A 16,107-nucleotide genomic window follows, 5' to 3' on the forward strand; every position below is an offset into this window, starting at 1 on the left:
CCATGAGGGTAAGAGAACTTCTGAACGAAGTCAAGATTATATACGTAAGCAATCAAACAAGAACTTAAAAGATCACAATATGGTGAAAGCTGCCTTCTATTCAAATCAGGTGCGATCTGCTTAAGGATGGCGATCCGAGAATAGTGTGTTCCATTCGGATCAGGTTCGATCTGCTTGCTTTCCTGCCGCCATGGTTGGATCCAACCTCAAGAATCATGGGCCCACATACTCGGGCCATCCACCGCCGTCCATCCATTTTTTTCTCAAAAGATGGACGGCCTTGACACCCTGTGATGACTTCGCGAGGAATCAATCCAGAGCCGGCCGGACGGTGCCAGGCTTTTGAATTTTTGAAGGGCCCGATCCCGTTTGGACTTCCACTTTCGGCGTCAACAAACAGGATTTGGATTCCCCTGCCAAACGGGGACAAGCGGAAAGAAAAGCGACAGCGACGATGGGATGGGAAAGTGAAAAATAAGCAAAAGGGACAAGAACATGAAAAATAGCGAAATTAAGAAATCATGAATATCATGAAAAAGTTCGAAAAGAGCAAGACGTCAGAGGGTGGCTGGGTGGGGCGGTCGGTGCGGGACCCACTTCAAAGGTCGGCCTGGTGGGGCACACACTCCCTCGAGTCTCAGTGTCCCGGGACGTCAATTACAGTAACACTCTCCTAACTTTCTCCATTTTCTTTCCTCTCTTGTACCTGAAAAAAAATTCATGGATTCTTTTACCATGTAAAAAATTCCTGGATTGGGGTGGAAGGGAATTTTTCTCCCACCCATCCCAATTATGTTTGATAGATACACAAAAAAGTTTGGAAAAAAAAAATCAAATGTTTGATATTCATGAAAAATTTTCCTGGATTTATATTAAGCAATGGACCAACAGTGGGACTTCTTCTAAATCAGAGTAAAAGTTGATGACAGTCACGAATCCCTTTGTCAGCTCAGCATTGCCGTGCCACGAGGGTATTTTAGTCATTAGAAAGTCAGACGACATTGTTGTCAAATTTTCTGGACGAAGCGTTTCGCCCACGACGCGAAGGAAACCTTAAGTTTTCATCGCGACGTCTTTTGCCCCCACAACTCTACGAAGGTGTAAAATGCGAGGCGGAAAATAACGCCAGGAAATAAAGGGGCCCTTTCTTGAATTGTATCACAGGACTACCCTCACGCTAACGGGGCCTTAGTGTGACCTGCGGAAGTTTGCAAGCATGAATCCTCCAGCTGAATCCTTCCACGTGGATTTTGAAGATAACTTCAAATTTTCACCCCGGCAGCATATGAAATTTAAGGTGGAGAAAGAATCATATCCAAAGTTTAGAACTATATGCGAAAATGTTAGATTTAGCTGGACTTAGGTTCAATGCATATATATATATATATATATTTCTTATTTGAATCAAAGCCCATTTTGGCTTCATCGATTTTCATTCTTTTTAACTACCTAAGTAAAAAAATGATCAAGAAAAGTCGCGTCCTTAAGAAAAAACGAATATATTTTCCTAAAGGAAATGATTGAGTTTAAAGATTAAGTGATTGAAGCTTGAAGGCGCCACGCGTATGAGTCGACCCTATGAAGCATTATGGCAAATCACGAAAATTTCGTTAGACACAGGGTCCTTCTGTTAAAGCAACCAAATAACTAGCCTCCCCTTTCAACTGAGAGAGCACAGGAAGCAAATCGTATAAATTTGTTAGCATACGCGTATTGTACGGAAGCAAATTGGAAAAGACGGTCGTCTACATTTAAATGACGGCGATGTGAGAGCATCTCTCTCTCTCCTCGCTCTTTCTGTCTGGCCCTCTGCTCGTCTCCTCCTTCCTCGTGGAGAACGGAGGATCTCGATCGGAGAAGTTATCGGGCGATCTTTTCTGGTTCTGCTTTTCCGATCGAAATCCCGTTGTGAGGTAGCCTTGGTTCTATTGTCCTGGTGTTTTCTTTGTTCGTTGTACTTCTTTGCTCTGTTTTCTCGATCTTCGAAGTTCTCTTTAGGGATTTCCCGATATTGAAAACAACAGTGCTTCTTAGGTTTTTGGATTAAGGTTTTTATGGATTAAGGTTTTGGGGGCTGCAACTCGTCCGAGTAGGCTTAGTAGGCTTGACGAGGTTCGCGCGTGCATCGATTCTCTGATTTTTTTTTTTATCCGGATTTGAGGATCAATGATGAGTATGACCTTTAAGGATAGTGATGCGCTTTGGGGCGATAGAGTTTAGTTTAGTTTTTGTTTTCTTCCCCATAATTGCACAACTAATGCGGGATAATAGATTGCTCGATCCATCGGGCTTGCTGATTTTCTATCTGTTGCTTATGTTGTTTTTGGGGAACTTTTGCCATTTTTTCGATGTAGACTGATCAGTGTTTGTGAGGGTTACTAGATGTATTTCAATTAAGAGGCTGGTGGAAATTACTGGCATTCGTTACATAGTCCATTAGTTGATCGAATTAGCTCGGAAGTGATCTTTTCGGCTGCGTTGGTGGATCAGTAACTGGAGTTGATTGGTTGCTTCTTGCTTTGTACGAAGAAACTGGTTGGACACTTGGGAGTTGCCTTTGTAATAATGAAATGTTGGAACTTCCATGTTTTTCATTGTCTATTTGTTTCAGATGTTATTTTAAATGTGCGTTTTCTTGAGAGTAAGATGATTTCGCTTGCACCGTTGCTTCTGTAGGATAGATTGGGAAATCTTCGTGGTTTTACTTCTGTAAATGTATATACGACATGGAATTTAAACTGGAGCTTAGTTGTCATAAAAATTCTCGTTATGGTTAAGTGTAAATGTTTGATAACTTATGCATTTTTTTCATTAGTAAATAAACAGAGCTTCATACGATAAATTGTTTTGGTTTCCTGGCATCAAAACCTGGTGTTCAAGAATGCTTTGGTTGGATGCAGTACAAATCTTTACTGTAGGCTTTGCCCGCAAGGGATATGGACATGTGGCTGAGCATCATTTCAGGAAGCAATATCCCAAGCATTTTTTATTTTTTTTTCAAAGAAAGTTTGAGATAGGGTGCAGTTTATTTATGGTAATTGAACAGGCGTGGTTATGTTTCATGTAGATATGCAAAATCAGTTCTATACTTAGACTTGGGTAACAAGCCATGTCAAAATTTTTAGGGCCATAAGCTTCCCATCCTTCTCTCCCCCGAAAGGCTGCTTTGAGTAACTTAGCCAAAATAGGGTAACTTAATCATATTCATATTGATTGATTTATCTGAGTGCTGATCTTTCAGATCACAAAAGGAGAGTTGAAAAAAAATCTGAAATGGCCTTTGGTTGGTAAATCTAGTTTTAACTGATTTGTTTTGATCTTTTTTGCACACCTCTGCTCATGTCAATAATTTCACTCAGCTTCTCAGCTTACTTCTTGTTTCTGAGTTTTGATCGACACCTGTGTAGATCAGCTTACTGTATTCATGTTCAATGCTCTAATTTTGTTGGAGTCGGCTTGAGATAAGAAGCATATGATTCCACTTTTTTTGGTTATCAGGTCATTGCTCAGTTGCAACCAAATGGAAGCACCAGACTGACAGTATTGTTGATCTAAGTTTGACTCTTAAGTTGCCTTTTGTTTTAGCATCCATTGACACTGGATTTTTCTTTTTATATGTCATTCTTTAAGTTATATCTTCGAAAGCTGGATAATGTGGATTTGTTCGTTTAGCATATTCCCTTGAAAAAGAATGATATCTTAAGCTTTATCCATAAGACATGCACAAACATTGTTTTACCCTGTTTGTATGTTTGAGTGCTTTAGGGCCTTTTTATTCGGTCTTGGCCTTTTATACCTTTATTTACACTCTGTAGTCTGATTCTCAGTGGTAATTGTTTTCATTTTACTTTTCTTCATTAATGCAGAGATGGAGAATGAGAGTCATTCTATACAGCTTGTTGATGGTGATGGTGGCTTTAATCTTCATGGTATCACTGATTTCATGAAAGCAGTGAATTTTGGTGAACGTGGGCTTTCTTATGCAGTAGTTTCTATTATGGGTCCTCAAAGTAGTGGTAAATTCAGCTTCTTTGCCTTCATCTTTCTTTATTAGCATTGGCATGAGGTTCCTGTTAAACACATACTACTTTAAAGCTCCTCAGATTTGTCATTTGGTTTTTGATACTTGTTGCATCCTAATCAGTTTTGCACGTAAAGCACAAAAGGAATATCACAGGCTGTTGGGTATATGTATACAGTGTGACGAACTGACGTTGAATAAATTTTGGATTCAAGTGAAAGAAAGGGTTCTCTAAATTGCTAGTATAATGCAGAAAGAAAAGAGTGAGAAAAGTTTTTCTGAGGGATCGACATTAGTTAACTAAACATCCTGTTCTACGAGCAGGGAAGAGTGGATGTGTCAAGAACAGTAAATGCTGTTGACATAGTGCTGCTACATCAGCTGTTTTATCCTGCTAAAGACCTTGTTGATGTATTTAATTAATTAATTGTGCAGAATCTATGTGGGAGAAATTTGTGCCGCTGTGCATGTTTATTTTTGTGTTGTCTAACGACTTGTTTCTACCATTGAGAAAATTAAGTTTGCATCAGCATTTCTATACATGGTAAACATGTTTTCCCACATTTCCTTTTTTTTTTTTTCTTTGAACAGGGAAAAGCACTCTTCTAAACCATCTCTTTGGAACAAATTTTAGGGAAATGGATGCTTTCAAGGGGAGGTAACTGTGCAGATCTTACGATTGATGCTTCCTTAAGCATTATGCTTTGTCTTAGTATCTAGTTGTGTTTGGCTGAATATGAATTAATGTATAATTAAATCTTCAGGAGTCAGACTACTAAAGGTATTTGGTTGGCAAAGTGTGCTGGTATTGATCCTTGTACAGTTGTTATGGATTTGGAGGGTACTGACGGAAGAGAAAGAGGAGAGGTGATTGTATACAAATGCAAATCTGTTTTACTCTCTTTTTGCTTTCATTTTAACTCATTTATCTCAAGTATGTTACAGACTTTTATGCTTACTTTGGTGTTATGCTGATTGGAGTTGGGCTCTTTCTTGAATTTCCATCAAATGTCGATTGCATTTGGCTAGTTCCTATTTTATCATTCAGTTAAGATTTATCCTGCACAATCCCTGGTCGTTATATTATGCATGACCAAAAAAAGTTGAATTGCTTGAATTTTGGAGAATTCTTAGTCTTTGATGTAACTTGTTTGAAAGTTTCCTAAAGTTTCTACTTTGGATCATAGCTTTGCAAGGGCTACAATTGCAGTGTGTGTGCAAGTTAGTAATGCCATGGTATTTTCCCCAGATTTTCAAATTTTACAATTTTTTTTGAATTACCATGATGACTGACTACATTTGGATTGGTCATGAGTAGCAAAAGTTAATTTTATTGATGTGGGGACCTCATGTTCTAGGGTAAAAGGGTCTAGGACACAGCTTACTCTTTTCACTGTTTTGAGAATTCAATAGCTTCATAGTGGCTTTTACATGCTGCAAACAAAATGATTATTGATGCTATCATGGTTCATCATGACGAAAATCACTGGGACATGCTTGAATTGTCAATGTGATAATACCTCAAAGCTTCATGTTCAAACTTGCACTCGGTTGTGTGTCAAACCTGCACCAGCATTTTATCATACCTCATTACATTTTATGGTATTCTTCAGTTGGGTGCTGTAACCTGTATTGAACAATTAATGATCATCTCTCCCCTTCTATGTTCACATATTGTTGTTCTCCATTTAAAATATGATGTCATTCTCCATTTTATGGACTTCTGGATTTTCAGTTGTTGTTTTTCTTTAATCTTTGATCTTCTCTTGCACATTTGTTATATTTGTGATTTGTATTTGTACATTCTGGTGTTCTATTGGGATCCTAGCACCGTGACTTGTGTCAGACACCAAGAACAATGTGGTGCTAGCATTCTTCTGATGCACTTCCTTGCATTAACTAATTGTGTGATGTACTTGCTTATTTTCAGGATGACACTGCATTTGAGAAGCAGAGCGCCCTTTTTGCTTTGGCTGTTTCAGATATAGTACTTATAAATATGTAAGCTGTTTAATTCATTACCTGATTTCCCCTTCTGCTCTCTGGGGCTTCTGCATGTTGATAACAGTTTGAAATTTATTCCAGGTGGTGTCATGATATTGGTCGTGAACAGGCGGCAAATAAACCTCTCTTGAAGACTGTCTTCCAGGTACTGTCCTTTGGTGGTCACACAGTCTGATTCTTCAACTGCTAACCATTTTGTTGATCTGGTGATAACAGGTTATGATGCGATTATTTAGCCCTCGCAAAACAACATTGCTCTTTGTTATACGTGACAAAACAAAGGTTGGTAACTTTTTGATCTACAAAAACATTGTCTAGTCATCTACATTCATTGTCCTTACTTTTCCACCTGTTTTTGCATGTAGACACCTCTTGAAAACTTGGAACCAGTCCTGAGAGAAGATATACAGAAGGTAACTCATCAATAACTACCTGGATCTCAACTATCAGTTGTTTTTCCTGTGCTACAAAGTAACCTATTCTTGCAGATATGGGATACAGTTCGCAAGCCACAGGCTCATAAAGACACTCCACTTAGTGAATTTTTTAACGTATGATCCTATTACATATAATGTTGGTCTTGCATAGGATTTATTGATTTATATCTGATTCCATGGTTGAAATTTGTTATTCATATCTGACATCCAGGTGGAAGTTGTGGCCCTTTCGAGTTTTGAGGAGAAGGAAGAGCAATTTAAGGAGCAGGTATTATGTTCTATCATTCTGGTAAAAAGAGATTCATGGCAATGTATTCACCCTTTCTGTTACAAAGTGTTGCCTGTGTTGCATGGCTGTAATGTTTGCATTGTCTAAGTCTGTGCTGGATTATGTTGCCTTTGTGCATAAGCATTGATTTTATGAATTGGCTTCTGTAAAAATGCCTGATAATGATTTGAATTGTTATGAAGGTTGCATCTTTAAGGCAGAGATTTTTTCATTCAATTGCTCCTGGGGGATTGGCTGGTGACAGGCGGGGGGTTGTGCCTGCCTCAGGATTTGCTTTTAGTGCAGAACAGATATGGAAAGTTATTAAAGAAAATAAAGATCTTGATCTTCCTGCACATAAGGTGCTTCTCCATTTCTGGTTTTCTGCCTCTTATGCCATGGATTTGAAAAGTTAGAATTTACGTTTGGTCTCTAGGTTTCTCATGATGAAATGCTTACTTTTCACTGGCCATCACAGGTAATGGTGGCAACTGTTCGCTGTGAAGAAATTGCCAATGAGAAACTGTCTCTTTTATCATCTGACAAGGTAAATGAAGTTGGACATTCTGTTCTCTGCTGGTTGTTATCTTTGATTGTTCTAATTGCTGCAAGGTTCTCCCTGGTGCTGTTCTTATTTTAACAGGACTGGTGCGAGTTGGAAGAGTCTGCACAATTGGGTCCAGTTCATGGGTTTGGAAAGAAGCTCACAGCAATCTTAGATGCCTGTTTGTCAGGGTAGAACTTCTACTTGGCTGTTACTTAAGCATCTGAACCTAGTGGATACCTCCATATGATTCTTTGATCTATTGGAGTTAACAACTTAAGAACATGAATGTGGTGGGTTTTTTATCAACATTGTGGGATAAACAGTTGGGGCTACATAAATTGTTTACAGCGTGTCCCAGTTTGCTTTTACAAAACTTTTTAATGATTAATGTCTGTATTTATCTTGATATCTCTGCTTCCTTGATGACCAATGAGTTGGTGATTGATCATCATAATGAAGTGTATTCATGACACTTGCATTTGGTAAATAATGAATTATGTCTATTTTTGTGCTAAAATAAATGAGATTAGCAAGCAATGGTGCAACATGGCCCACAGTGGAAAGACTGAAGTTTGACCTATTATGCAAGTTTATAAATTTCATGAGTTTGGTGTAGTTTCTTCTGTAATTAAGAACAAAAAAATTCTAATCTGAACCGACTTTTATAGTCAACATTTAGGTGTTTTACTCAGCAGATGGTAATTGCCTTGTCCTTGTCCATGTAAGTAGGTTTTCAGCTTTGATATGAAACCATCATATGATGATATGAAGTAAAAGTATTCTATCTTTTCTTCCAAAACTTCTGGATTATTCAATAATTCGAGATTGAAACCTAACTTGTATTTCTGCTCCTTCAGGTATGATATGGAAGCTATCTATTTTGATGAAAGTGTTAGGTCTGCAAAGCGCCAACAGTTGGAATCCAGAGCATTACATGTAGAGACACAATATCTTGTCTTTGAATTTTGAAGTTTTTTACATGTCTTGAAACTTTGAAGTTTGAACTGATATATTTGATGATCAATTACTATGCAACATAATTCTTAGTGAGTTTCATGAGCAGTGCACCTTAATATTTTTGCTAATGCTATGATGATTTGTAAACCTTCTTTGCATCGTTTCTACTCATATGGTTACCCATCCATTTTCGTTTGGTTGTTAAAAATTTGTTGTACATCTGCGTTGCAGATCCTTGCAACTCAGTAACCATTCAACTGAAATTTTGGCGCTTTGTTGATGATTACCACACTCTCTCTATTAGTACGATACCTCTTGTTTCATTGTACCCCCTGAAATCATGGTTCTCTTTTGTTCTCCGTATCCTGCAAATTGATTGACTTTGTTGTAAATCGATTTTGGAATGCAATATGCATGTTTTATCCTTTCAACCAAGTGGTTTGCTTGGGAGAAGGTCTGTGGTATGCATTTCACTCAGTAATTCCATATATATAGAATATGCCTTCTATCATCATATTTTGCTGAATACAAACTCATCTGTTGTACTTAATCAAAATGTGGGCATGTGTTTATCATAGCTTGTTCAACAGGAGACATGTTCTGGGCTAAGTTATTTTTTCACTTTCAGCTAAAAAATCCCATTCTTTCTATTTGTGGTTCCGGTTAATTTGGTTGTTGGTTGCTATAGGAAAGCTTGTTTAATGTTAATGTCTTTTATTTCCTATATAAACTATAGGCTTCATGCTTTAGGGTGAAATAAATGGGTTTTGATGAACAGTTTGGTAGTTGTTAGTGGCATAAGTAAACTTGGTGTGTTGCATCTGCTAGCAGATCAGATCTCAAGGGATCTAGTGAAAAATGTTTTCTAACCCCCAAGGTTGCATCCCTTGTATCAAGCTCAGCGGTTGCCTTGAACAGACGATCATAGAAGATTTGGTAAATGGCATTTATTACTCTTTGTATAGTTTTTTGTTCCTAAGATGCACAATAAACAAAAACTCGATGTAAATATGAATGGAACCTGGTAGGCTGGTAGATTGGAGCACTCTAGGGCTCAACAGGGCTATGACTTGGTATGACAAAATTCAAGCCCTTTGCATTCAAGTAAGTATATATATATATATATACACACACACACATAGACACACAAAAATGCCTATGCAATATGTATGGCATTTATTACTCTTTGTATAGTTTTTTGTTCCTAAGATGCACAATAAACAAAAACTCGATGTAAATATGAATGGAACCTGGTAGGCTGGTAGATTGGAGCACTCTAGGGCTCAACAGGCCTATGACTTGGTTTGACAAAATTCAAGCCCTTTGCATTCAAGTAAGTATATATATATATACACACACACACACACATAGACACACAAAAATGCCTATGCAATATGTATATCAAATTCATCTAATGAGCAATATCATGCAAGGGGAGTTGCCTACAAAATTACAAATAATTAGTCAAATTTGTCTCCCAAATCACAGCCCAAGGGGTCAAGCATCATTTTAGAAAGAAGGGATGGGCCTACACGTACAAGAGTGTGAGAAGGAGCTACTCAAGGGCCTAGCTCAATGGACATGCAAATAGCCAAAAACATTAACCATGAAATGTAAAAATGTGGTGAGAACAAGAGGCGGTTTTCCTTTTTATTTTTTTTGGTTACCCTTACACAAAACAAAATAAGGAAGCAAAAAAATGAAATGTTCTCATGGTTGGCCAGCTTAGACGCTGACTAGGCAACCCACCTATGTTGCCCTGCCTAGGTGGATCTCCTCGTTGCTCAGCCTGGCGCCCAGCGTCTAGTTGTGCCTTCGACTACTATGCATGTTGGGGACAGATGGTACTGAAAAGCTGTGATTTTTTCTGTTCTTGATTCAGACGATGGATCCCATGCAAGAAAGGAAATTGTCCTTTGGAACTTTTCCTTGAAGCACCATCATTTTATGATAATTGTTCTACATAGCTCTTCCTTTTTCACAAATCACCGGATCAAGTGTTTTCTTAATCCTTTTGGATCTTGAACAAGCATTTTTGTCATCGACTGCATATTTGAATATGTTGTGTAGTGGAGATTTATTTTCCAAGGTTCATAATGTTCTCCAAAATTGTTTTCATTCGTCAATCGAAGAATTTTGTGCATCAGTCGCTTTCTTATGGTTCTTTTATCTCAATTTTGTAGCTTGTCTATCCTGCATACCAGTCCCTGCTTGGACACCTAAGGTCCAGAACACTAGATAATTTTAAAATTGTTTTTGACCAAGCTCTGCAACAAGGTGAAGGATTTGCTGTTGCAGCTGAAAATTGTGCCACTCGGTGCATGTCAGAATTTGATCAAGGGTGTGCAGGTAATTACAAGGAAACCTTCTTGCTTATCTACTGGAAATAAAAAATAATGTTGTTTGAAGCTTTTGTAGTTTGGCGAATTTTATCCAGTTATCCCATTGTTATTGCCTTATTGGTTTGATGATATATGTTTTGTCAAGTTCTACAGGTGATGTCAAATGTGTTATATCATAGGCAGAGTTTACTAGGTGGACAGGAACAAGTCATTCTTTTGGCTGCAGACTAGATAATAATGCACTGAGAAACATGACTGTTAGTTTCTACCTGTCCGTTATTATTTATGTGGTGCACCTGTGGTGGTAAATGTGGTATGCACAAATATCTGGTGACCCTTATGTGGGGCCTTCAGTGGCTATCTCTTGGATCACTGAAACTCTTCTCTTACAGTCTGAAGAGGCAATTAGCTATCAGATGGAACACTTCCTTTCAAATATTTAATGGAATTTGACTAACTTTCTAATTCTGGCGTTCAGATCCCTTAGAGTCTGAAATTCTAGCCTTTACTGGGTTGCCTGCCTTCAACTCTCCCTGCTTGTCTTGATTCATGGAATCTGGTCATCTTCCTTTATGTGTATGTTGCGTGCGTGTACCATATGAACATTTCTAATGTCCACATGGTATCATATTGGGTGGAAAATACAAATTTTTATTTTTTCCATCGTTTTTGGTGGATCAGACCCTGCAGCTGTGATCCACTGGTTGAAGATGGTGGGATCATGTAGTTCGCATGCACAAGCAGGCTTTCCAGGGTTTTAAAACTTAATGTGGTCATACTTGCATAGTTTACTAGTTTAGTATTATTCAATATGAATGTGGGTAGTTGTATAGAAAATCAATATATGTTGCTAATGCCTTGTAATGATATCAGATGCATCTGTTGCGCTTGCCAATTGGGATCCTTCTAAAGTTAGGGAGAAACTAAGACGTGATATTGATGGGCATATCTCTTCAGTCCGCACTGCAAAGTTGGCTGAACTTACTGCTCAATATGAGGTACGCTGGTCTATACATGTAGAATTCAGCTTTGCTGTTTTGTTTTGTTTTTTTCCCCGATGTAAGCATTCAGCTTTGTTGAGGTTATATTTTAATTCAGCTATTTGGTTTACCATAATGCTATTTTTTGATGTCTGCTGAATTTTCATTCTAAAGTGTCTAGCTGTTGATTAAGCTACTTTGCATCCTTGCAGAAGCAACTTAGTATAGCACTGGAAGAACCTGTGGAGTCTCTTCTTGATGCTGCAGGTCACGATACATGGCCAGCAATAAGAAAGCTCCTTAGACGAGAAACTGCAGCAGCAACAGATGGCCTCTCTCGTGCCCTCTCGGGCTTTGACATAGATCAAGTAACCATTGAGAAAATGCTTGCAACTCTTGCTGACTTTGGTAGAAGTGTGGTTGAGAAAAAAGCTAGAGAAGAATCTGGGAAAGTCTTGATCCGTATGAAGGACAAGTAAGGAGTTTACATCTCGTCGGCATGGTGATTGTGTCTTATTCTTCACTCTTCAGTAACATTGACAATCAAATGGCTTTCAGGTTTTCAACATTGTTTAGCCATGATGCTGATTCAATGCCTCGGGTTTGGACTGGGAAGGAAGATATCCGATCAATTACGAAAACCGCTCGTTCAGGGGTAAAAAGAATGTTGTTTTCTATGTTAGAGATTCTTTCTGATTGATTGATTGTTTATTGCCATTTTTCTGGATCAGCAAAGGAGGCTAAAAGTACTTTCTTCTTTTGCAGTCCATGAAGCTGTTGTCGGTGATGGCTGCTATTCGCCTGGATGAGAAGCCTGACAATATAGAGAACACCCTCGCACTTGCTCTCATGGATGCTGGCAATGTCAGCTCTACTAACCGAAGCTTAACATCTTCAATTGATCCGCTGGCTTCAAGCACGTGGGAAGAGGTAAATTGCAATTCTAAGGAAACCATACATACTGCATGAATACAAGTAACATGAATGAAGCCTTTGTATCTTGCATTTTATCTATAAATATGTATGTCAATGTTGTCATCAAATTTGTTTTTATAGACGTTTATGGCAAGTTGGATCCTGCTTTTTCATTACTAAAGTGTGTTATTTGTTCTTTAAGGCCACATCTCCATCTGTTAATTTGGGATGGTAAATGTGATTGATATTTAAGATGTTTTCTGCAAATTGCTCTTCTGTTTGCTTGCATCACATGAGTTATGCAAATTTTGATTCTGATCAGTCTTATTAGTCTTTGATGTATTAGTCTTTTAGACATAGCCAAGCAAGGGTTGGCTCAATGGTATTTGAACCCAGATGCCCTTGGTGGAGGTGGAAAGGCTATAGTTGGTCCTGCCTACCTTATGTACTCCCAGGTTTTTCTACTTTATACGAGTTCGCATCAGAATTTGGTCATCTTCTGATCACTGAATATTTTTTGTTTATTGATTTTGATCAAATTGTATGCATTTTATGTCAACCGTTTGACCATGTTGATGAGCTGGTGAAACTAGTTGGCACCTAGAAGAAGGCTCTTCATACAGTAAAACCTGGTTCGCATAAGCATGCATTCTTAAGCATCATCCCACAAGAAAAGAAGGAAAATTTATCAAAGTGGAAAACAAGACAGTGAGATATCTAAGGCAAAGAAAACAATTTCATTAAAAATATTTTGGCAAGTACATAATCTCTGTATGGATGTGTACCACTTTCTCAAGTGGATATCTCTTTTCTTGACATTTTGGTTGGTATGGTGGAACAATTCATAGCTGCATCCTTGTTGCTGCTGCGATTTGTTTCTGAGTTTATGCTCGAGCTTCTGCTTAATTAATGTGATATATGCATGTTCCAGGTTCCACCAAACAATGTCCTGATCACACCTGTCCAGTGCAAATCTTTGTGGAGGCAATTTAAAGTAGAAACAGAATATGCTGTCAGTCAGGCAATTGCTGCACAGGCATGCTCCTTACACTGGCACTTGTCTTCATCTCTTATATGTGCCGTTTAGCTATATTCTTCTGTTAAATGTGGGTATCTTGGTTAGCTGGCGATGTATTGCAGTATACATTGAGCTATGTAAAATCTTCTGAAGTTATTGGTCTTGAGACTGCATGTGTATCTGACTAGTCCAGTCTGCCTGCTTTTTCTTTTTGTTAGTTTTTTTTTGTTGCAAAATAAGAAAAAAAAAAGAAGGAAATTTCAGCTAAGTATGCCAAGTTCAAATTTCCTAACTATGAAGTTGCTTGTCCTTTTGCATTGCAGCTATGGTGGTTCTTCCTTGTAGGTCTAGTGACATTGAGGCAATACTTGTACTGAATTCACGCAAATGGTAGTAGGTGGTAGACTGTTAATTGTTAAATGCTAGTCATGCCTTATACTAGATATATTTTTCATGCTAGAGTCAGCTTGTTATGTTGGGGGAAAGAGCTTGGGCTGATTGCTGTTGGCTTCAACAGCCTTATGTTTGAGATAGTTAAATTACATGCCAATTCATTGCATGCTCTCGCTAGAAAATGGCACAGCTGTGATTTGATAAATTACTTTCAGATACTGCAGTTTGTGCACCCATTCTTGTATAACGTTGTTCAGCACTAAGAATGAAAAAGCAGAAGCTTTTTATTCTTTTCCTATAAAATGTGGCGCTTCTAAAGCAAATGTTTTGCTAACGATGAGGAAATTTTAGTAGACCTACTCGTTCTTGTTCTGCTCTTTTTATAAACATTAAACAGGTTTGTTTGACAAATTAAATTTGCCTGATTTCTTTCAGGAAGCTAGCAGACGAAACAACAACTGGTTGCCACCTCCATGGGCAATTGTTGCGCTAGTTGTCTTGGGATTCAATGAATTCATGACACTTCTTAGGTGACTGCCATTTATGGATCTCTTTTTCTTCTCATCTTTTTCTCTTCTCAAAGAAGCAGTCTTTTCAATGGAATGACTTCCTTGTGTAAACAGGAACCCGTTGTACCTGGGTGTCATTTTCGTAGCATTCTTGCTTGGCAAAGCTCTTTGGGTCCAACTAGATATATCTGGGGAATTTCGTAATGGCGCTGTGAGTATTGGTTCTTATGTGCCGTGACTGCTTTTCACTTGCACGTGGGTTTTTCCTTTATAACATAGCACTTAATTTCTTGGATTCAGCTTCCTGGACTACTTTCTCTCTCTACAAAATTTCTTCCTACTATAATGAACCTTTTGAAGAGACTTGCTGAAGAGGGTCAGATGCCAGCATCTTCAGAGCCTCCAAGAAATCCTGGACTAGACTCCCAGAGTTTCAGTAATGGTTTAAACAAGGACTCGATCTCAAATTCATCATCAACTGTTTCATCAGCAGAAAGTGGGACGGAGCATGCGAGTTCTTTGAGACAAAGACATGTTCCAGTTGATGGGAGCTCTTAAGTTCTTGGGCTTGAATTGTCGGAGTAGCTTATACCAGAAGCGGACCATCTTCACCACATTGCTTTTATTGTTGCTGCTATGTGGGTGAACCTTAATGCGTTTGTGGCCGGAGTTGTAATTTTGATCTTGCAGATTGCCATATCTTGTGAGGATTCATTTATCCGTTGTCAGGGTGGGACAAGTCTGTGATATAGTTGTGGAATATCTTTCCCCATTGCATGATTTGAATGTATTATTTTACATATAGTCACCTTTTTGGTAATGTAAGCGGTTGGAAAACTTTTCTCACAGAGTTACTATATCAAGTACAATTTTCTTGAGTTTTGATCATTATGTTCGAAGCTACAAAAGCTTGCTTGTCTGTAATCTTCCTTTATGTAAGTTTGGGCAGTTTTTTAGTGTTGCCTCAAGCATGCAAAAGATGAAGCAGTCTTAAGAGAGAAAACTCTTGAAACGAGCAAAAAAAGAGTCTGCTCTTCTGAACAACCAAGTGTCCAAACAGGTTGTATATTCCGAACATGTATTTCTTTATATAAAGAATTCCAGGTGACAAAGCCATGGCATACGTTGGTAATCGCTTGCTGATTGGAGGTCACGACATCTATGACTTTCAATGACTAGCCAACCCAGTCTCTCTTGGGGAGGTTCTCGGATAAAGCAGAGGATGGTGAGAAAAGCCTGCTGACCATGGAAAGCAGGTCCTTTCAAAGAGATTGATGCTCTTCTTTTTTTATTGCCGCATACTCATCTTGTGTCTGTCGAAAACAATTTACAAAACCTCTTCAAACACGGTTACTATTGAGACGATTCAAGATGTGAAGCTAGCTTAGATACGCAAGAAAAACCAGGTGGTTACCGCATAAAAGCTTGACATGTTTGCAAATTGTTGTAATCTGTGTGGAAATTTAGTGCACGTTTAGGTCTGCCCTTTTGTTTCTCCTCGTTATAGTTAAAACAAACTTTTCCCCTTATAAGCCAACATTTTTTTTCTAGAGGTACCCAAAAAGAAGTTGATTTTGACGGTGACAATGATGGATCTAAGACGAGGAGGATTACATGTATCAGCCTTCAAAAGGAAATGATATTGCGTTTGGTGAAACAGGAGATATGATTAGGCATCTAAATGCAATGCAAATTGTTTATGAAACTCAATACCAA

General features: G+C 38.3%; 1 protein-coding gene across 1 annotated transcript; it reads left to right on the plus strand.

Annotated features, from left to right (window-relative positions):
* The first annotated feature begins 1,758 nt into the window (after positions 1-1,758).
* LOC116252609 (protein ROOT HAIR DEFECTIVE 3-like) lies at positions 1,759-15,282 on the plus strand. Its single transcript, XM_031626990.2, has 23 exons — positions 1,759-1,913; positions 3,867-4,016; positions 4,613-4,679; positions 4,786-4,888; positions 5,952-6,022; positions 6,107-6,170; positions 6,242-6,307; positions 6,391-6,438; positions 6,514-6,576; positions 6,674-6,730; positions 6,934-7,092; positions 7,209-7,277; positions 7,374-7,465; positions 8,135-8,213; positions 10,418-10,583; positions 11,450-11,574; positions 11,769-12,031; positions 12,115-12,211; positions 12,322-12,486; positions 13,403-13,507; positions 14,318-14,412; positions 14,506-14,602; positions 14,692-15,282. Exons 2-23 carry the CDS (start codon positions 3,869-3,871, stop codon positions 14,947-14,949), a joined length of 2,457 nt encoding a protein of 818 aa, XP_031482850.1. The 5' UTR covers positions 1,759-1,913; positions 3,867-3,868; the 3' UTR covers positions 14,950-15,282.
* Positions 15,283-16,107: the final 825 nt, after the last annotated feature.

Source organism: Nymphaea colorata, chromosome 1 (assembly GCF_008831285.2).
Source record: "Nymphaea colorata isolate Beijing-Zhang1983 chromosome 1, ASM883128v2, whole genome shotgun sequence".
Lineage (NCBI taxonomy): Eukaryota > Viridiplantae > Streptophyta > Magnoliopsida > Nymphaeales > Nymphaeaceae > Nymphaea > Nymphaea colorata.

Coding starts and splice junctions, on each gene's coding strand:
- LOC116252609 (XM_031626990.2), top strand. CDS start 3,869: ATGGAGAATGAGAGTCATTCTATACAGCTTGTTGATGGTGATGGTGGC. Junction 6,731..6,933: donor AAGAGCAATTTAAGGAGCAG/GTATTATGTTCT, acceptor ATTGTTATGAAG/GTTGCATCTTTAAGGCAGAG. Junction 14,413..14,505: donor GAATTCATGACACTTCTTAG/GTGACTGCCATT, acceptor TTGTGTAAACAG/GAACCCGTTGTACCTGGGTG.